The sequence below is a fragment of the Monodelphis domestica genome, chromosome 4 (assembly GCF_027887165.1).
Source record: "Monodelphis domestica isolate mMonDom1 chromosome 4, mMonDom1.pri, whole genome shotgun sequence".
NCBI classification, from domain to species: domain Eukaryota; kingdom Metazoa; phylum Chordata; class Mammalia; order Didelphimorphia; family Didelphidae; genus Monodelphis; species Monodelphis domestica.
The window spans coordinates 217,356,796-217,377,726 of record NC_077230.1 but is presented as its reverse complement, the minus strand read 5'-3'; the positions used below and the strand labels follow the sequence as shown (position 1 = coordinate 217,377,726).

The 20,931-nt window shown below is 34.4% G+C and overlaps 1 protein-coding gene across 1 annotated transcript in view; it reads left to right on the top strand.

Annotated features, from left to right (window-relative positions):
- Nucleotides 1–20,931, top strand: part of DNAH7 (dynein axonemal heavy chain 7) — a 303,845-nt gene that overhangs the window by 173,962 nt on the left and 108,952 nt on the right. Inside the window, exon 45 of the mRNA XM_007494538.3 lies at nt 6,175–6,360. Within this exon, the coding sequence (XP_007494600.1) occupies nt 6,175–6,360 (186 nt within the window). The remainder of the gene's footprint in view (nt 1–6,174; nt 6,361–20,931) is intronic.

Sequence of the window (20,931 nt, the reverse complement as noted above, 5' to 3'; positions counted from 1 at the left end):
AATCTTCTCTGTGCAATTACACACATTCCTGTGACCCTAGTAGTTCATAATCTCCCCCCAAAATGTGTTATCTTTTAGTAGTTAGCCAAAGAATACAATTCTCTTAAAGCAATGCCTTTACTCACAGGACATAGTAAGAAAATTAACAACTAAATACATCTGACCCAGGGGATTAGCTCTCCTATAAATAGAATCAGCTTTGGCAGGAAGAATAGATACATATAAAGAACAGAAAAAGAGGGGCATGTGCCTAGGGAACATAGGGAAAATCAACTCATGTTTGTCTTAACTCAGGGCTGTTGATGTCTTTTTTAATTTTTTTTCAGATATGTTGATACAATTTTTAAGAATGATTTTCTGACATTTTGTGATCCATGTTCTCATTCTCCCTTTTATTTCTGGCCCCTCCCAAAATGACAGATATGATATAGATTGTACCTGTGTTATCATATAATATTTCCACATTCATCATAGTGGGGAAAAAAAGATATATCACTTACACTAGAAAAATCTTCATGGAGGAAAATGAAATGAAGAATGGTATGCTTCAATCTGCATTCAGATTCTGTCAGTTCTTTCTTTCATCATGAGACTCTTGGATTTGTCTTAGATCTTTGCATTGCTAATAATAGTTAAGTTATTCAGAATTGATTGTTGTACATTATTGCTGATACTGTGTATAATATTCTTCTGGTTCTGCTCACTTCACTTTGCATCTTTTCACTAAAATCTTTCAAGGATTTTTTTGTGAACATCTTGTTTCATCATTTCTAATGGCCCCATAATATTCCATTACAATCATATATCATAACTTGTTCGACCATTCCACAATTGACAGAATGCTTTCATTTTTCAGTTCTTTGCCACCACAAAAAAAGAATTGCTATACATATTTTTGTACACAATGTCCTTTTCCCCTTCTTTGATCTCTTTGGGATGCCGACCTAGGGTATGCACAGTTTTATGGCCCTTTGGGCATGGCTCCAAATTGCCCTCCAGAATGATTGGAACTGTTTATAGTTTCACCAACAGTGTATTAGTGTCCCAGTTTTCCCATTTCCTTTTCAACATTTGTCATTTCCCTTTTTCTGTCATGTTAGCCAGTCTGATAAATCTGAGATGATACTCAAAATTTGTTTTAATTTACAATGCTCTAATAGTGATTGGGAGCATTTTTTCATGACTAATGATAGTTTTAATTTCTTCACCTGAGAATTACCAGTTCAAATCCTTTGACCATTTGTCATTTGCGGCTGCTGATGATATCCGAGTATTTTCAAGGCAAGATCACCTGCCTTGGTCTCAGATGTCTGTTGAATGATCCTCCATTAGTCATGGTTGAACCCTGCTTGGCCAAAGACTCTGCTTCTGGCTTCCTGGTGTACTCAGAGACTGTCTAATCTTCCTCCTTATATTTTTTTTTTATCAATTTGTCTCTAATGAACCTTTATTATAGGAGCAAATGAAGTAGACAGATGTCATTGGAGAGAGATCACATATAGCTTGGTTAGGGTAAGCTTTACAGGGTAGACAGCAAATAAGATAGGCCACAAAGAAGGATTAGTAGGATTTGAATAAGTGGAAAAGAAAGGAAGGAAAAAGCAGCATTACAGGCAGAGGAAATAGAAAACAAACAAACATAGAGCCAGAAGGTCAGTATCAAGTTTGAGGAATAGTAAACTTGACTAAATGAGCAGGTTTATATAGCTGAAAAGTTAGAGAGCTAGCCTGGGATTAGATTGTGGAGGTTTTCCTGTGCCAGGCTAGAGTTTTGATTTGTTAAAGTAGCCCAAGATGAATATTATTATTTGTGATGCTCCAATTTTAATTTTTTCAAAACCTTCAGATCCCCTGTGGTTGGGGGTTTGAGGTGGTTACTTGCTGATGGTAAAATCTCTTAGTTGAGCAGAACAGGCATTATTATATTGGTTCCCTCTTATATTTACTATACTTCCTCCACTAGGATATTGGTGGAAGGTAGAAATGGAGGTCTGGTATGTTCAAATAGAAAGGTCTTTTAGCCCCCTAGCAAGTATATAGCTTGCCTCCTGTGTTGGTTTACATCCTGCTGCACCTACCTACCTATGAGAACAGCAGCTTTCTCAGTCCTAGCTTTGTCACCTGATTCCCACAGGCAGCCAGTTGTGTCCCCTTAGGCTTTCCCATGTTTTTAGTCTTTCAGTGACTGCACAAAGCATTACTCTCTGCTTCCTCCAAGTTTTCTTCTCATGGGCTGAGGTAGGGCACTAGTAGACAAATACTCTCTTTGCTCAGGGCTTGTTTTCCTCATCTATTAATGTTTTCTTTCAGACTGTTTCAGAGGAGAAGACATGTAAAACCCTGTAGTACACAAGGGTTACTGTGGGTTTTAAAGTGTTGTGGCTGGGGGAACTCTATCCCCAGTGCCTCAGAGGTCCCTCCCTACTACTTCCTGGTGTGGGATTGGTCTTGAATGGACCAATCCTGTGCTGGGGGCGTGACCATGTCCCCTATTTCCTGATATGTTACTAATCTTGAATTAGACCAATCCCATGCTAGGGAGAGGCCACACCCATGCCCCCCCCCCCCCCAGTAGGAAACTTTGAATCAGAGGAGATTCAGAGTAGAGTAGCAGGAAGGGGGTAGGAGGTTAGTTAATTTCACATGTGTGTGTGTGTGGGGGGGGTTATTTTCTCTTTAATAAAGTTTTTTTAAAAAGGATCTAAGGAAAGGGTTTTTCTTTTAGCATCTTCAGTTACCATGCAAAATATGTCCCAATAATGGCTATTCCAAGCAAACTGAAGCAACATCATGTAGTGGGAAAGCACTGTGGAGAGGAAATAAGGACATCCAACTTCTGCCTCTAATCCTACCATTAATAATTAGATCCATCACCCTGGGAAGGACTTCCAGCTTTGGGATTTCTATGATTATTGCAACCAATTCCTAATAATAAGCCTGAGTGACCAAAGTTGCTGAAATTGTAAAATGGCAAATTTCTACTTATGAGGATTTATGTATGGAGAAAATATCTGCTTTTGTGGATTGCAGCACTGAGTAGTATATAACTTGCCCTAGCTGGTATCACACTGGCTAGCTATCTCCCAGTAGCTCATCAGTAGTCCTAGAAACCCAGCTTATTAAATAGGATATACTTTTCTTGTCCACTTTCAGACAGTGTTGAAATGGGATAAAGACTCTCTAGCTTCTTGGATGTTGAGATATGATCTTCCATCTGTCACATAGAGATCTTATTCCTTGCAGTACAAATTTTCTATCAAATATTTTCCCTTAATGAACATGGTTTGGGAAATGTTGGTTTGAATTTTAATAATATAACAAATAAAATTATTGAGAGTCAGCATTCCTAAATTTTAAATTAACTTATTAATTGACCAGTCAAGACATCATCTCTATATACCCTTTGTGAGCTCTCCACTCAGTCCCCCTGCTTCCCTCCCACCCCCACTCCACATCCCAAGATGTCTCTGATTGATATTCATTGAGGAGGGAGACTTAGAGACCTCAACCCCTCCCTCATTACTTCATCACAAGAGGGAACTGTCCTTGCTGGCATGTGGAAGACACCAACAAATTCATCCAAGTGGCCAGACCATGGTACTTTAAATGAGTCCAACATGGCTGCTAAAGCTTGCTGGCTTCCCTTAATCTTTCAAGTGGGTCCAGGTTCAGCATGGCTGCTCAATCCTGCCCTTAATACCTTTAACTCTTTTAAGATCTTCACCAAAAAAAGGAGTTCCCAACTTAGGTTCAACATCTGGAGAAGAAACTGTTTCAACCTGATATTGAGAGGAGGGCTGACTAAGGAGAAAAATGATTTTACCTAATGTCACAATTCAATATTATTTTTCCAATTAGGGGATCTTTGAAGGAAGATATGTCAGCTCTTAATTTGGGCACTTCTGTTATAAGAAATACTTTTTTTAAACCAAGAAATTCTTTTTCTTCTATAGAATAATTTTGTTTTGATCCCTAGCACAAACTTCTCTTGACATTGTCTTCTTCTAATGTATATTCATATTGTCCCTGGGGCTTAGCACAATGCCTCATACTTATTAAATGCTTAATAAATTATTTTTCATTAATTAATTCACTAAAAGATGAACAGAGAAAGGAAGAGGTAAAAACCCTCTCCTCCGATCATGAAGAATCGTTTTCCCATTATGGGGTTGGCACAAATAGTTGAATTGAGTGGCAGCTGTTTGTACCTCTTCAATTAGGTATAGTGGAACTAGATAATAGGAAGATGATTTATGTATGTTGAAATGAACTACCTTATACATAATGACAGAAAAGAGCATAAGGTGAAAATGAAAATAAACATCAGGGACCACTCAAAGCAGAAAATAACTTATTGTGCTAAGGCCAATTCTTTTTCTCATTGTGGCATTATTGTGATGAGTGAAAGTATTCATGCATTTCTATTTGGGTCTAGGTTTATGGTTTATGCTGTGCCAGGATCTACCCATAATGTGCTTCAATACTGGGGAAATATCATAAATGCAAACTGTGTTTCTCTGCAGCCTATAACAGCCTGTTAGAATTGTATCAGTTGAGTTTAGTCCCAGTTTCCTGTTCCTTATTGCCTATTTTGGCAAAAAATATAATGATGTGCTGCTATAAAGTAATTCAGGATGCTTTAGCTTTTTTCTGGCTGTCAAACAAATTTTGGAGCTAGAAAATAAAAAAATATAATATTATTTAAAATCAACATTCAATTAAATATCAATTAGTCTGGGAAAGAAAGGCTTTTCTGGCAAAACTTTCATGACAAGCCATGGTCATATTGGTCATGTTCTTTGCATTGAACATAGTAACAAAAACATAAGAAAGAAAACAAGAAAGACGAGATAGCTAAAGGGGGTATAGGATTGTACAGAGAAAGAGGAAACTTCAAAAAATAAATTGCAATCATTTTTGCACCTTAAGAAAAAGAGAGGGGGCAGCTGGATAGCTCAGTGGATTGAGAGTCAGACCTAGAGACAGGAGGTCCTAGATTCAAATCTGGCCTCAGACACTGGGCAAGTGTGACCCTGGGTAAGTCACTTGACCCCCATTGCCTAGCCCTTACCACTCACTCTTCTGCCTTGGAGCCAATACACAGTATTGACTCCAAGACGGAAGGTAAGGGTTTAAAAAAAATTAAAGAAAAAAGAAAAAGAAATTTTTTATGTTGTTTAAATAAATTCTTTTAAAAACCTGGTAATTCTTTTTCTTCCATAAAAATAATTTTGTTAAAATTCTTAGCAAATCTTCTTTTAACATTGTTTCTTCCCTATGTTTATTCAAGTTATCTTAAAAATCACAGTAAAACATTTCAAAGTAAATACTTTCCTGGAATATTGTCATTCTGTGATTTAAAATATAATTTACCAAGTTATTTGAGTAGATCACAATATCACCTTGATATACAGTCTGGTTCTTTGTTATGGAATAATTACAGTGAAATTTAATGTGTTTTTCCAAAGCACATAATAGGGGGTTTCTCGATATGTATCCTCAGTAACTACCTAAACTATGATGGTTGGTTGGCCTTATCAGTGATTAAATGAGTTAATCAAATCTAATATCATCAAAAGGAGCATTTTGAAAATTAGCAAAAGTTAAGATGTATTATTATTTAAAATTTTATATATACTTAAATAAAACTCAGATAGACCATAGTGGCACATGCATAGCCTACTGGACATCTTTTTCAGACTGACTGTGTTTATGGAAAGATTCATGTTTGTTGCTTACAGTCAAGTTTATAACAAAAAAGTATATTAAAGTGACCATAATGTTATTAAAACTTTTGAAAATTCAAAAACTTCTGGGTGAAAAATACTTGTGTGTAATTTATGACATTTCATTTCTCGTGAGCTATTAATCACCTTAAATATCAATACTTTTCATATGATGTATATGTCATATATTTTTATCTGTGTTTTGGACTTAACTGTATTTATATTGCTATAATGTCACATTTAATCCAAATATCTCTCAAGTTCCCTCTTAGTTCTAAAAATTCTGTGATTCTATAATTTAAAAACATATTGTAAAAAAATTTTATTCAGGAAAGCAAATTTATCATATGAATATTTTAACATGAGTAATTTAGCATGCAAATGCAAAATCTTGCCAATTTTAACTTCTATTTCTGTCTACTAAGAAGAGATTACTTTGTTTTTCAAGGTCGACTTGTGCAGCAAAAAACTTGAGCGAGCTGAGCAATTGATTGGAGGCCTTGGAGGGGAGAAAACTCGATGGAGTCAAAGTGCTTTAGAGCTAGGACAGTTGTATATCAATTTGACTGGTGATATCCTCATTTCATCGGGAATTGTGGCTTACCTGGGAGCCTTTACATCAAGTTATCGACAGGTAATGCATATTTCTGTGTAGTATAGATATGTGGAAACATGGGCAGTTTTCAAGAAAAATTGTCAATTTATTAATTAGCTATTTAAATTGATGTTTTATTTAATTACAGATATAACTCTTTTCTCCCCAGTAAAGCAATATATAATTTGTACCACCAAACTTGTCACAACTTAAACATATGAAAGTACAAGGTTTGTTTTAACCTTGAGGCTAAAATAATGTATAAAATGAAGAGAAACAAAAATGCATAGATGTTCTCCTTTCCTGATCTTGTTACAAAATGCAGGACTCTTCCCTAGAGATCATTCCTTTTAGTAATAAGAAGGAGCAAAATAGTAGTTAGTTCCAGATGAGTGATGTGCTGTTCATTCGAGGTTCAGGTTGGTTCACATTTTACTTCATTTCATAAAATTAACCATTTATTAATTAAATGTTTAAACAAGCATTTACACCTTCACATGTATGTGGGAATAGGAGACAGAGGTGTTACACAGATGCTAGTAAAATGTAAAATGGCTCAGAGGAAGTTCTACAAGCACATTGGGCAACCCCTCTGGAAAGGATATATGATGGGACATGGACAAGACTCTCAGAGGATGAGAAGATATGGATGAATTAAAAATCATAATTTGCCCTGCAAAACAAAGCAAGGCAATCATAGTAAATTACTGCAATCTTAAATTTAAATGAAATGAGATTAGAGTAGTAATAAAAGAGCTACTTTTATCTGAAGAAGAGAAAGCTGAAAAACCTAAAGATTTTGGACATCTCTACTTAACACAAATTATAGAATCCCTACTGAATAATGAACTAAGTGACAAAAGTAATTATAATCCCTCAATGATTTTGAAGAGGAGATAGACACACCTAGAATGGAATTTCCAAAAGCCCTTTGGAGTTTGATGATGCAAATCCAAATAGCAGAGCATCTTAAAAAAATTAAATATTAACTTCTTTAACTCAGATGAAAAATGATTCTCCCACAATATTTGGCTGAATAAAAATATTTGAGAATCTGCATATAGTAATATATGCTGTAGCCTTTATAATGATTAATGGTTTGTGAAAATATATTGAAAGATTGCGTTAATATCCAGCTGGTCCACAGTGGAAATCTTGACCATATTATACACATGAAGACAACAAAAAAGCAAAATGCAGAATGAAATCCAGAAAACAAAAATATATCTAAAATTACTCTTAATCAACAATTGAAAGTGAAAGCCTAAATATTAAGGCAATATAAGGAATAAAAGGATTTGAAAGAGCAAAATAAGCAATTCAACATCAATTTTTAAAAAAGAACTACCCTATAGAGACTTGAAAAACAAAGGTATTTGAGAAGTGTCTAAAAAGAAAATGAATGTTTCAGGTCATTTAAATTGTTGAAAGAAATTCAGAATAACAAAAATTCAAGTTAGAGAAAAAAATCGAATTTGTGTTTCATCAATATAATGAACAATGAAAGTTACCCCAGGGGAGCTGCCTGAAACTAATTTTTCCTGCAAACAGGAAAACCAGTGGATCTGCATAAATTCTATCACTATTGGCTCAAGCACTTCAGTATGATGTTAGAATTACTAGCAAAGCATTTTGCCAGATTATACTTGGATCCAAGCTTTATCACAAATTTCTTAATAAAATCATTTGTATGTGGTATGTTTCAGTTCTCAACAGAGAACTGTTGTTTTTAAATTGTGCCTTCACAGAAGATATTTATTTCCAAAATATGAGAATGCTAGTGAACCCTTCAAACATTATTTACATGTTAATTTAATTTATGTGAAATATTGTTTAAATTCCTCAATACCTATACATGTTTATATATATGCATATGTAAACACAAAAGAAAAAAAATATTGTCTGAGGAGTAAAAATGTTGTGACTAAATGCCTGAAAAGTTTAAAGAGCAGTTTGTTATTGCTTTAGTTATTATTGAACAAGTCATGGTCATATGTAAGGCAAATGTAAAGGGCTATAACTTTTATACCATCTTTATTGATTGTGTGTCAAAATCTTTGACTCAATTCTGTATTCCAGGCATCTAAGCATTGTGGATCTAAGCATTGTGAAAATACTAGAGTATTTGACATCCACATGGAAAGCAGTTTGCTATTTAAAACACCCTCCAATTCAGTAAGGTCAAGAACAATTTCTATAAAACATCATATCTTCTAGGAAAATAGTTTGAGCCTACCATGCCTCTGCCTATCCTTCAACCCATTGTAACCATTCCTGAAAAGAACCCAGTATGATTTTTGGCCAAATAGGAAATCATATTATATCATGACCAGTCACATCATAACATCAAATTATATGCTTCCACAGAAAACTCATTAAACAGCTATTTGATCTTGTGGAAATTTCCACTTATGTTATAAAAATATTATTTAGACTCTACATGAAAGATTGTTCATGTGCCAAGAAATAAAAGAAATTGAAATCTATAAACTTGGATCCAGAGAGCAAAATGAACCAGTGCACAAAGGTAATACTTAAAAATAATTGGGTCAAGAAAATTCAAACATTTCCTCCATCTAGGAAAAAGCCATTCAGCCCAAAAATGTGTGTTATCAAACACAGACATCCCAAAGTCAAAGCTTAATGGGAAGAATCCATTTGGATCATTAATACCTATATAATCTCAGTCTCAATGTATACTTTTGACATAGTAGGATGGACAACAATGGGTGGAGGTATCCAAATAAGAATTCATATAATGCTAATTAAACATATGCACCAACACCCCAAGCCAAGGAAAGAAAGGTTAATGCTTCCTCATAAAAAGGAAGAAGTATTGAAAAAAAGAATTGATAGGTGTTTTCAAAGCATATAATCAACTGGTTAAAATTGATAAAAAAATATTTTAAACAAAAATACTTCACTTCAAATTGCAATAGTAAAGGATAAAGTCAGAATTATTCTACTAAACTTGTTAAATATGATCAAAAGTATATTTCTTGAAGGAACCCATGAAATGTTGAGGATATAAATATATGTTGTTTATAAAAAAAATGCCTTGTTTACAATTTAGGATACAAGTCAATTAAAGGCTTTATTTTATCTACAGTTATAAACCAAAACAGGGCAAAAAATTAATTAGTGAATAGAAAATGGTATCTTTTTAGGGCAAGTGGGCTATATGAGTGCCATTTTTCACAAATACTTAATAGAGTACATGTTATATCCTCATGAATTCACTTAGTATCTCAACAAAGAAGCATTAAGTGAATGGCTAAGTCATGCAGATGTGTTTATAGAAACACGGGCTTCTGATAATTCAGGATAAGGTCATTGCCACTATAATGTATAGAAATTAATTGAGGAACCCAGAATTATTGATTACTGCAGATTATGTAATGAAATAATGGAAATTATATTATATGTAATTTAAAATGTATTATCTCCTAAATTCATAGAAAGACATGATCAGACTGTTATAATTATACATCAGCAGCTCATTATTCTCATTATATAAACCCAAACCAAAAAAATCTCCAGTCTATAAACACAGACTTCAATATATCCCATAGAATTCAACAAATAGGAGGCATCTAGATGGCTCAGTGGCAAGCCTAGAGATGGGAGACACCTGGTTCAAATATGACCTCAGACACTTCCTAGCTGTGTAACTCTGGGCAAGCACTTAACACCATTGCCTAGCCCTTACTGCTCTTCTGCCTTGGAACTGACACACTATTATATGTACACAGATTCTAAAACAGAAGGTAAGGGTTAAAAAAAAAGAATTCAACAAATAAACTGTTCTGGAAAATCATCAAAATATTACTGAAGCATAAAAAAATTAAGGATAATGTTTTCATGGCTATCACTATAATAAATATTTTCAAATTACATAGCACAAAAAGCTTTTTTTTAAATATAGAGATAAAACAGAGAAATGAAAATTGTATGGAAATAGGATAAAGTATATGTCACCATCTTCCAGGATTGCTACTGAAATGATTTGAAAGATGCTTTCACTGGGTCTCTCGATAAGATTACATTCTACTACTTATTACTCATGTAAAAAAATAAAGCTGTTATTTTATCCACCTATGCAAGATTCCATAAAAAATTAACTATGAAAGAATAGCAGGATAGTAATTTAAGGATAAGGCAAGTAACTTAACCTGTGTGCCTCAGTTCACTCATTGTAAAATGAGGATAATAGCACCTGCTTTCCCTAGGTTGTCGTGAAGGTCAAATAAAATTGTAAAGCAGTTAGCACAATGCCTGGCACACACTAAGTACTATATAAATGATAGTTATTATTAGCTGTTATTATAATAAATGGAGGGCCAGCCTTATAGCTAGGAAGAACTGGGATCAAGTTCCAAAAGTTTAGGTTCCTAATCAAGGTCTGTCTGGATTGGTAAGAGTTTTTTCATTGAGAGTTCTTTTTACCTTTGAAATCACAAGTCAGGCTTAAATAAATTGTAAAAGAATAAATAGTTAAGTGTATAAATAGTAGTAGTACCTCATCCTGTACCAGTGAAAAAAGAAATACCTACATTGGTGAGATAAGATCCTTTGAAGCACTGAAGCTATAAAATAGCAATATTACTTTATTCCTCTCTTCCTCAGCTTCGAAGGTAATCTAAAATAAATTATCTTTCTAAATCATAAAGCCATCTGCTGATTTTCCCCTTACAATACTAGGAAAGCATGTTTTTAGATGAAACATTCTGCCTACCAAATAAAAAAAATGTCACAATCTGGTAGTCCCTTAGATACTATATGTGGGTGTTGACTTTAAAAGCCTAGTAATTTTAGCTGAAAAATAACCATTCTTGATATTTTAATGTAGAAAAAATCCCTATAAAAAGTGCTCTTTGCTCATCCTTTTGTCCTATGCACAACTTAAAAGTTATTGGGTGGAATTCTGTAGGAAAATGAGCCACTCCTTCAGCATGTTAGGCACTTTGGGTTAAGCATAAGTATTTTTTAAATCACAAAAATATTATTTTCTATAGTTTCTGCCTCAAAATCCTGATTCCTCAGTGTGGCATAGTGACCATCAAGGTTTATTCCAGCAGAGAACAAACTCTGGCATGCTAGAAAAGAGCCTGAGTATGATCCTGGAAAGAGAGTGAGTTGTTTCTGAGGACCAACATAGCCAAGGATGAGGAGGTTCATCACCAGTAAGCTAGCCCTCCTAGGTGATGGATTCTTGGGCTAATTCCCAAGATCCTTGCCCAATGACTATTAGATGAATGTACTACAGGAAAAACTGAATTGGATCAGTCTTGGCATTTTCACTATAATCAAAACTATAATATAGAAGGAAGTTACATCTAATTTTGAGGGTTAGAATGAAAGAATTGAGACAGTTGGTTTTATAATGTGACCAAAGTTAACAAGAAACAACATTTAATGGGGTATTTTCTTCTTGTTGTATTGCAATATTCATGATCAATATTTGCAACAACAAAAAGTATGCCTTGAAAATACTTCCTGCTTATTCATCAGTATCTACTGTTTAGAACAAAGAGGTAAAAGAAGTTCTAGGAAGAATTTGAAAAAACTGTCCAATTTCAAAATATGGATAGTATTCATAGTATTCATGCAAAAGTGAAAATAAGTGAAAATGCAAAAATATTGAAAAATATGGATCAAGAATAAGGAATAAAAGAGTCAAAAGAATTATAAACTATACAGAGCTCTCACACTTCCACATTAGTAATTTTGTCCTTAAGAGAAAAAAAATCCAAAGTTACTGAATATCAAGTCCCAAATAACATCACAAAAAAGAAAATTGATTATATATTAACAGATAGAAAATGACTTATTTCTGATGTGTGTGAATCATTCATGAATCAGATGTGTAAAGGGGAAAAGGATTAATTTTAAAAGGGTTGGACTGGATTATTTAAGAGCATGGTCACCATGAATTTAATTTATTTCAAAGAGATTTATTTACAATTTATTTATAAAATGTAGAAAGAGTGAAATAAGAAAATCAAAGAGAGGATAACGCAAGATATCTAGCCTAAGCACTGAGTAATTTACTCCCAGCAACTTAGGCAGGGAGAGTTAGTCCTTAGTTCTTGGCAAAGCTGAGGACCTGGGGAAGTCTTTCTCAAGAGGCAAGTCTCTCCTGAGGTTAGTTTTTTCCAGAAAATCCAGCAGTTAAGAGACAGCTTTTCACTCACCACATGTCAGTTCAAAGAAAGAGATTTTAGAACAGCCTCACCAGGAATAGACTCTTGAGTCCAGCCTCCATTCCAAAGAATGAAGAACTCTCCCTCAGTGACAGCTACTTTTAAAGATCCTTTTTTGTGTCACTTCCTGTGTCTTCCCCTAATTTTATATCTACCAATCACAGTTGAAGTCCCAATTTAGGACTGCCCAGGAGGCACTCAGTCAATTTTGATTCATCACCCATTATTGCACACATGGGTCACAGACCTCCCACTTAAAGTGGGATGTTTACACTTTTGGTGATTAGATCTAAAAATGGGCAGATCTCCATACTCAACTTTTAAGTAGGGTATTTACATTTTTGTGATTAAATCTAAAATGAGGCAGGGGTTACAGTTTTAATATTCATAATTAGGGAAGAGTTAAATTTAATCTTTACAGATGTATATGTATAAGTAGACTCTCAATTTGTGAAAGCAAAGTCAAAATTGTTACAAAGCTAGAAGAAAGAATGAGAATGAGAAAAAGATATAATATGTACTTAACTCCATTTAAACAAGTTATTGATAAAAATGTGAGATAGAGGGGACCAGCATGTTATAGAGGAAAGAGCACTATATTTGAAACCAAAGGACCTAGCATCAAATCCTGACAACTCCTTACCACCCATGTAACCTTGAAGAAGTCACAACCTGTTAGCCTCAGTTTCTTATCTATAAATAATAGTTGGATTATATGGCCTTGAAGATCTCTTCTGGCTTTAAAAAAATGATCTTTTGATTCTATGAAGAAATAAAAAACACTGATGGCAATAATTTCATACAGAAACTCTAATATAAATAAATCCATTGCTATGATGAGAGCAAAAAAGCCTTAAAATTGCGTTAGTCAGCAATCATTTTAGTTTACTTGCCAATGGGTGAAATATGGTAGCCGAGCACAACATTATTCATAAAATCTTGGGAGGAACTATTAAAGATTACAAATTATATTAGCTTGAAAATCAGATGATAAAATCTTAAAGAAAGTGTACTGCGAGACCTAATTAATCAAAGTCATTCTAATGATATGTAAGAGTAAAAATCAAAAAGACTACAAACATTAAAATTGGAAGAAGTGTACAAAAAGTTGCATTGCCCTTAGATCCTAATATTATAGTCCCTGATTTGTTTATAGATGCAGTCATAAAAGCATTAAAAAGAATTAGAAAAATAATTTAATTAGACAAAGTGTATATAGTGGAGCTCCATGCTGGAGGCCAATTGTGAGGGGGCACTGAAGAAATTATTTACAAGGTATATAAAAGAAGGAAAGATGTAAAAGACATGGAAAATACTTCAGACCTAATTGATTTTTTTAAAAGCAAGGGCATGTCAGTAATTTTACTGATGTATATTCATACTTAATCTCATGCATAATTTTAATCCACATCTGCATAGAGGACATCTTTGAAGAATGCATTAATAGGAAATAGGCAGGCTTTCACAAAATTCATTCCATAGTCGACTTCATCTTTACTATCAAACAACTGACTGACAAATACAGAGTCTCTAAAGAATTAAAATAGGGTATCCCTGTGAGGGCAATGGGAAAGGCACATGGTGGGTCTGAGCAATCTGTAACACAACACATGAAGGACTATGAAAAGAACCAGAATAAAGGATGCCATTAAAGGACATGTATATTTGGAAAAGAGATGAACAGCTCATGTGACAAGAGTAAGGGCAAACCATTAGAGATCCCTTATGTTCCCCATGGCATTGTTACAATGTCAAGTGAAAAGAAAGGCCTCCAGCAGGTTGGATAGACCCCTGTGGAGGACTAGGACATGGGCAAGGGTCATGCAGGATGAGCAGCCATGGATGGGTTATGATCTGCATTGTTGGAGGGAACATTCACATCAATAAGGCTACAGATCCATTCAGTTCACTACATTGTCCTGGTGATCAACATTCTTTCCTTGAATGTGCCTATGTAACTGTCAAAATATCTGCTTTACATTCAAAATGCAATTTATTAATGGGTCTGGTTCTCCTAATTGGACTCAATAAAAATTCTATACATACCACATATTCTTTAGCTCTCTAAAATCATTGACAAGCACCCCTGGTCTTGATAGATTCCTGACAGCTGCTTTGTTCTACTGTAGAGTCTTAGACTGAAAAATAATAGGGTATGTCTTTGCCAATTGCCTGACTAAATATGTGGATTTTCACAATCAAAAAAATAAGATAAATGCCAAAATTCTTTGCTGTTCACTCTCTATTCTTTTTTGACTGTTCACACTACAAACGTTTTCCAAGTCCCAGATCCTGTTTTGGCTCATTGATTTCGTTTAGTGAGGTGGCATGTCATAGTGGAGAGATGACACTGGAGTCAGAAAGCCCTAAGAAATTTTCTGACACATACTGGTGTGAGGGCCTGGGAAAGTCACCTAACTTCTCAGTGCCTCAGGCACTTTGTAAGACATCAAGGGCCAATCTGTCCACTCTGCATTGGTAAAGGAAGTTTTCTCCCTGGAGATTTTTTATAGCAATGAAAAAGCCATCGTGGACCAAAAAATTTAGAAAAAGGACCTTATTAAATAATCTCAAAGTCTAATCTATATTTTACACATTTTCCCATTATCCAGATTCTTTCATAGACATCTGACATGGGTTCAGCAATTATATGTGCCAATTTTTAAATGCCTGAATATGTAGTTCCTTTGGTCCTGGTGATTTAAACTCACCAAAAGGCACTAAGTACTCATCTTTTCACCTCCCAACTTCTCTCTATTAGTCATTTCTGTTCTGTTCTTCCTCATCCAAAGATCATTCTTCTTGGCGGAGACAAACTCTTTCTGCTTTTACTCCATCATTGTCCTAACCACTCCATGAAATATTCTTTTCTCTTTTTTTAAAAAGCCTTTTTTTCTGTAATAGAACTGAAAATCCTTGTTTTTATTAACTTCCACTGCCAGTCTCCTCTAATTCTCTGGACTATGTCTCTGTATTCATCCTCTTTTGCCTTCCTTTGCTTCCCAATTCTGTAAATATCTTATAAAAATTGAAGTGGACTGATGAGGCTATTAAATAGTCATGTTGGTTTCTTTTGAATATGCCTTCTTTTCCTCCTCATCAATACAGTTTCTCTTTGAATCTTGGGAATTTCATTTTTGAGACCTTTTGACCTCTTTTAAGCTGAAATGGTGAATTAGTGGGGTTACTTTATCTCATCTCTCAGCCATGAGAGACATTGATCATGTGTCTTTAGCCATTCATTTCCTGAGAAGATAGTAATAGTAACTATGGTTCTACCCTAACCTTCAGCAAGTAATGTGAAAGCCTGTAACCATTCCAAGGAAAATGACATGTGTGCATGAGGAAAGTCCCGTGTTGATTCCATTGATATTTCTGTTCAAGCCTTGGTATTTCTAGCACATGAATTAACTTGTAATTAAAAGCTCAAGCAATAGGTCTCTTGGGGGATAGTAAAATATAGTTTGAGACATTTTTTTTAAATCCTTACCTTCCATCTTGGAGTCAATACTGTGTATTGGCTCCAAGGCAGAAGAGTGGTAAGGGCTAGGCAATGGGGGTCAAGTGACTTGCCCAGGGTCACACAGCTGGGAAGTGTCTGAGGTCAGATTTGAACCTAGGACCTCCCATCTCTAGGCCTGGCTCTCAGTCCAGTTTGAGACTTTTTAATAACCAAAATTTGTGGGAGTAGTTTACATTCAAAAACTCCATCTTGCTTATAATGGATCCTATCAAAGGGGATTCATATTCAAAGAAGCATTTTTTTCCAGAATTCTTCAACTGCTATAGAAATCTTTGGATTCCTGATGGGTTACTGTGTAAGATCACTCACCACTGGATCTGGTTTCTGTTCTCATTATTTCCCTCCAGAGATTAAAACTCAATGCATATAAGTTTCAAAGGCTTACTATTGCTTACACTCTCCAAATACGTAGTATGTGCTATTAGTTATTTCATCTGAAGACATCAAATAATGTCTTAGACTTGTGGAAATTGGTCCTTTCTAGTTCTAAGGTTCTCTCTTACCCCATATGCCAAACTCATTATGACCTCATGGTCATAAAATAATATACTCTGGCTAGTATTTGTTCTTTCCTGATGCCATATGTAGGATCTGTTATTGATTGGACTTCATTGCCCAGCTCCAACTTCTGATATTGTATTAGCAACAATATGTCTTCTAAGAGATGGGATATGAATTCTTTAGGTTCACTTTCATGCCTCTTGGCTTGTATTACTCCTTGAACTCCTTTTGTCATTTGCTCTTGCTAAACATGCAAAAACAATATACAACTAAAGCAACTGATTGATCAGTTATCACTTATTTTGCGTCTCCAGTGTTCCAGGCACTGTGTCAAGCTGGTAATATACAAACACAAAAGTAAAATAGTGTTTGCTCTCAAAGAACTTTTTTCTAACAAAACATTCTTTGTAATATTTCCAAATATATAAAACATATAAATTAGACCCAATGGAAGCCACTATAGCTGAAAAGAACAGAAACGCTCCTGTAGAAGGTACTGCTTGAGTTGATTCCTGAAGGGAAATCATGAATTATATATATGGTAACTCCTAATCAGAATATTTCAATAACTAAAATATTCAATTACTCAGTTCTGTCAGAAATACATTAGTGTATAGTAGTAATTATAAAAATATTATGTCTGAAGTATTCCATTCAAGAATGGTCAATAGAAAAAATAAAATATGAAAGTATAATTTAATTTAAGTTTAATTTCATATTTCATATAAGAAATAAAATATGCCAGTCTTTAACTAGGAAGATAGAGAGTAGAAGTATATTAATGGTGATTCCTACAACCCTACACTGCCTTTATTGGTCATCCAAAGGAATAATTTCTAGTAATTTGATAATGCATAGTCAGAAAATAGGAGTAAAACATTTATCTCATAAATCTGAGGCACACTCTGCCATAGATAGATAGATAGATAGATAGATAGATAGATAGATAGATAGATAGATAGATAAGTTAGATAAAAAATAAGATCAGTAGGAAATAAAAACACATATAGGTAAAATGTTTGGATGGGCAGCCAATAACTCTAACATTGCAGACACATCAAAATCTTCTCCTTCCACTCATCACATTCCTATATTATTAGGTGTATGTGACTGACAATGTCTTTTCAGGCTTTGAGCCTTACATACATTTGAGAAATCTAAGCTTCAGAAAGGTGGTGGCCCAGTACCAAGTGAGGACTGGAAAAAGGATTTGAATCCTCTTTCCTTTATGACTACAAGTCTAGAACCCAGGAATCATGTTTTTTTAAAAGATTAATTGAAGAACAGATATTTTACTTTATTCAAATAATATTATTCATACTATATTGCCTCTTCTATCAAGAGAAGGAATCATAACCACAGGGGGGACAGAAGCTGAGGCAGTAGTATAGATAGAAATTACAGAAATAAAGTCAGACTTCCTCTATAGTGGTAACTCTTGCCCTTTTTTGTATCTTACACCCGGAGCTATAGGCTGTCTAGTGAATCCTATAGAACATTTCCCAGGCTGATATTTTAAATGCATAAAATAAAACACATGGGATTACAAAGAAAGTCAATTATATTTAAACATAGTTATTTGGATACTATCTTAAAAAAACAAGTTAATAATAACTAGCATTTACAAAGCACTTTATGGTTTACAAAGCACTTCACAAATATCTGATCTTCACTACAATTCTGGGACACAGGTGCCATTATTATCCTCATTTTACAGATGAGGGAACTGAGGCAAAAATGATTAAGTGGCTTGCTTCCAAACACAGAGCTAGTGTTTAAGTTGGGTTTGAATTCAGGTCTAGTACTTTATCCATTGCACTGCTCAGCTGCATATCTATTCATGAACAACTGCTATAAAGGAGAAGCTTCTTAACAATAAGTATTGTCTAAAGATTAACTACAACAGCTAGGTGGTTCACTGCAAAGAATGATAGGCCTGGAGTCTGAAAGATTTATCTTTATGTATTCAAATCTGGCCTTCGACACTACTTTTGTGATCCTGGGCAAGTCACTCAACCCAGTTACCTCATTGCCTCATCTCTAAAATGAGCCAGAGAAGGAAATGGCCAACCACACCAGTATCTTAGTCAAGAAAACCCCAAATGGGATCACGAAGAGACAGATGCAACTGAATGACAACAAAATAGAATGGGATGCTTCAAGAAGAAATGGCTTCCTTTTCATGAGAAGTCTTAAAATGGAGGGAAAACTACCCTGTAATAAAAAGAAAAGCCAACTAAATTTCACCAATTTGGGACTAATAAATATTTTGTTTTTGTTTTTTTTTTTTTTTGCAATGGTTTCCTCTTTTAGTCACAAAGGGAGAAAGGGAATTTATACTTATATAAAAAAGGAATTTTATTACATAAGGTCAAGAACTACATTGTAACCATTAAAACAATCTAGTACTGGTAGAAATAGGGTAGTGGATCGATGGAATAGATTAGGCAGTCAACACACAGTAGTATAAGACCATAGTAACCTAGTGTTTAACAAACCTTAAGATCCAAGCTTTTAGAAGAATAACTCACTATTCTGGGAAAACTGGAAAACAATATATCAGAAACTAGACACAGACCAACATTTCATACCACATACCAAAGTCAAGTCAAAATAGATCTACGATGTCAAAATAAAGGGTGAAACTACAAACAAATTGGAAGAGCATAGGAAAGTTTACTTGTCAGATCTATGAATAAGGGAAGAATTTATGTCCAAACAAGACATAGGAGAAAAAATTTTATAGCAAGTATCTCTGATAAAGGCCTCATTTCTCATATATATAGAGAACCAAGTAAATGTATAAGTATATGAAATATTCTCCAATTGACCAATAGTCAAAGGACATGAATAGGTAATTCTCAGGTGAAGAAATTAAGCTCTTTAATCATATGAAAGAATGCTCCAAATCTCTATAGTTAAATAAATGAAAATTAAAACAACTCTGAGGTACCTCCTCACACCTATTGGACTGGCTAATGTGACAAAAAAAAGATAATTATAGATGTTGGAGGGGATGTGGAAAAAAATGAGATAATAATACACCATTGGTGGAACTGTGAACTGATATACCAATTATGGAGAACAATTTGGAACCATATTCAAAGGACCATAAAACTGTGTATACCCTTTAACCCAGAAGTACCACTACTAGAGCTATATCACAGAGATCAAAGACAGGGGAAAAGACTCCATTTGTACAAAAATATTTATACCAACTCTTTTTGTGGTGGTAAAGAACTGGAAAATGAAGGGGTATCTGTCAATTGCTGAATGGCTGAACAAGTGGTATGTGATTGTAATGAAATACTATTGTACCATAAGAGATGGTTAACAAGATGATCACAAAAGATCCTGGAAAGACATATGAAGTGATGAAAGTAAAGGGAGCAGAACCAAGAGAACATTGTACACAGTAATAGCAATAAAGTACGATGATCAAATATGAACAGCTTAACTGCTATGCAAGGATCTAGAGTAATTCTAAAGGACTCCGTGATGAAAAAGGCTAACTACTGTCATAAAAGGAATTGTCAGTGTAAATGCAGATGGAACCATGGCATTCTTCACTTTATTTCCACTATGAATTTTTCTCTTGTAAATGATATGTGAATTACCTCACAATATGATGAACATGTACATATACATATGTGCAACCTATCTCTTATTAACAGTCATCTTGGGGAGGGAACGAGGGGTAGGAGATAGGAAGAGAATGTAGATCACAAAATATGAGAAAAGTACTATTAAAAGTTGTATCATTATGAATAAAAATTAATCTTGGTGACTTTAAAATTACAAGTATTCATTAGTAAAGAGAAAGAAAGAGAGAAATGAAGTTTCCAGCCTAGCTAGAAAGATCTCAGGCAGAGGTTGCAAGTCATAGTTCATGTTTTCTGCAGTCTGCTCTGCCACTTGCCAGAGATGGCTTACATTGGAAGTGATTGCTCATCAACAAGAGAGCTCTTTTCACCAGCCCAAAAACTGACAGAAAGAGCCCGCTTCATGCACTGACTTTTTAAGATCAATCTAACCCTCCCCTAAGATTTTCTAATTGGCCAGGGTTTCACTACATATCATATCCCTTGACTATCAGCAATCAAGAGTCTTGCCTGCCACACTGACAAATTAAGATCATGACTCTGTGACCCCTATTATGTGAGACTTCTGGGATCTGATGGTCTCCTAGATATCTAATTCACACAGTAACGACATGTAATCTGGAGAAAATAAAATTTAAATTTAACAAAAAGAATACATTTTACATAAAGAAATATATTTATAATTTAAATATATTTTATGGAGAAAATGCAATAAACTAAAGTATTATGTTTCCAAAACTATAAAGCTTTAGAATAACGATTGCTAATTCTTTTTTTCTTA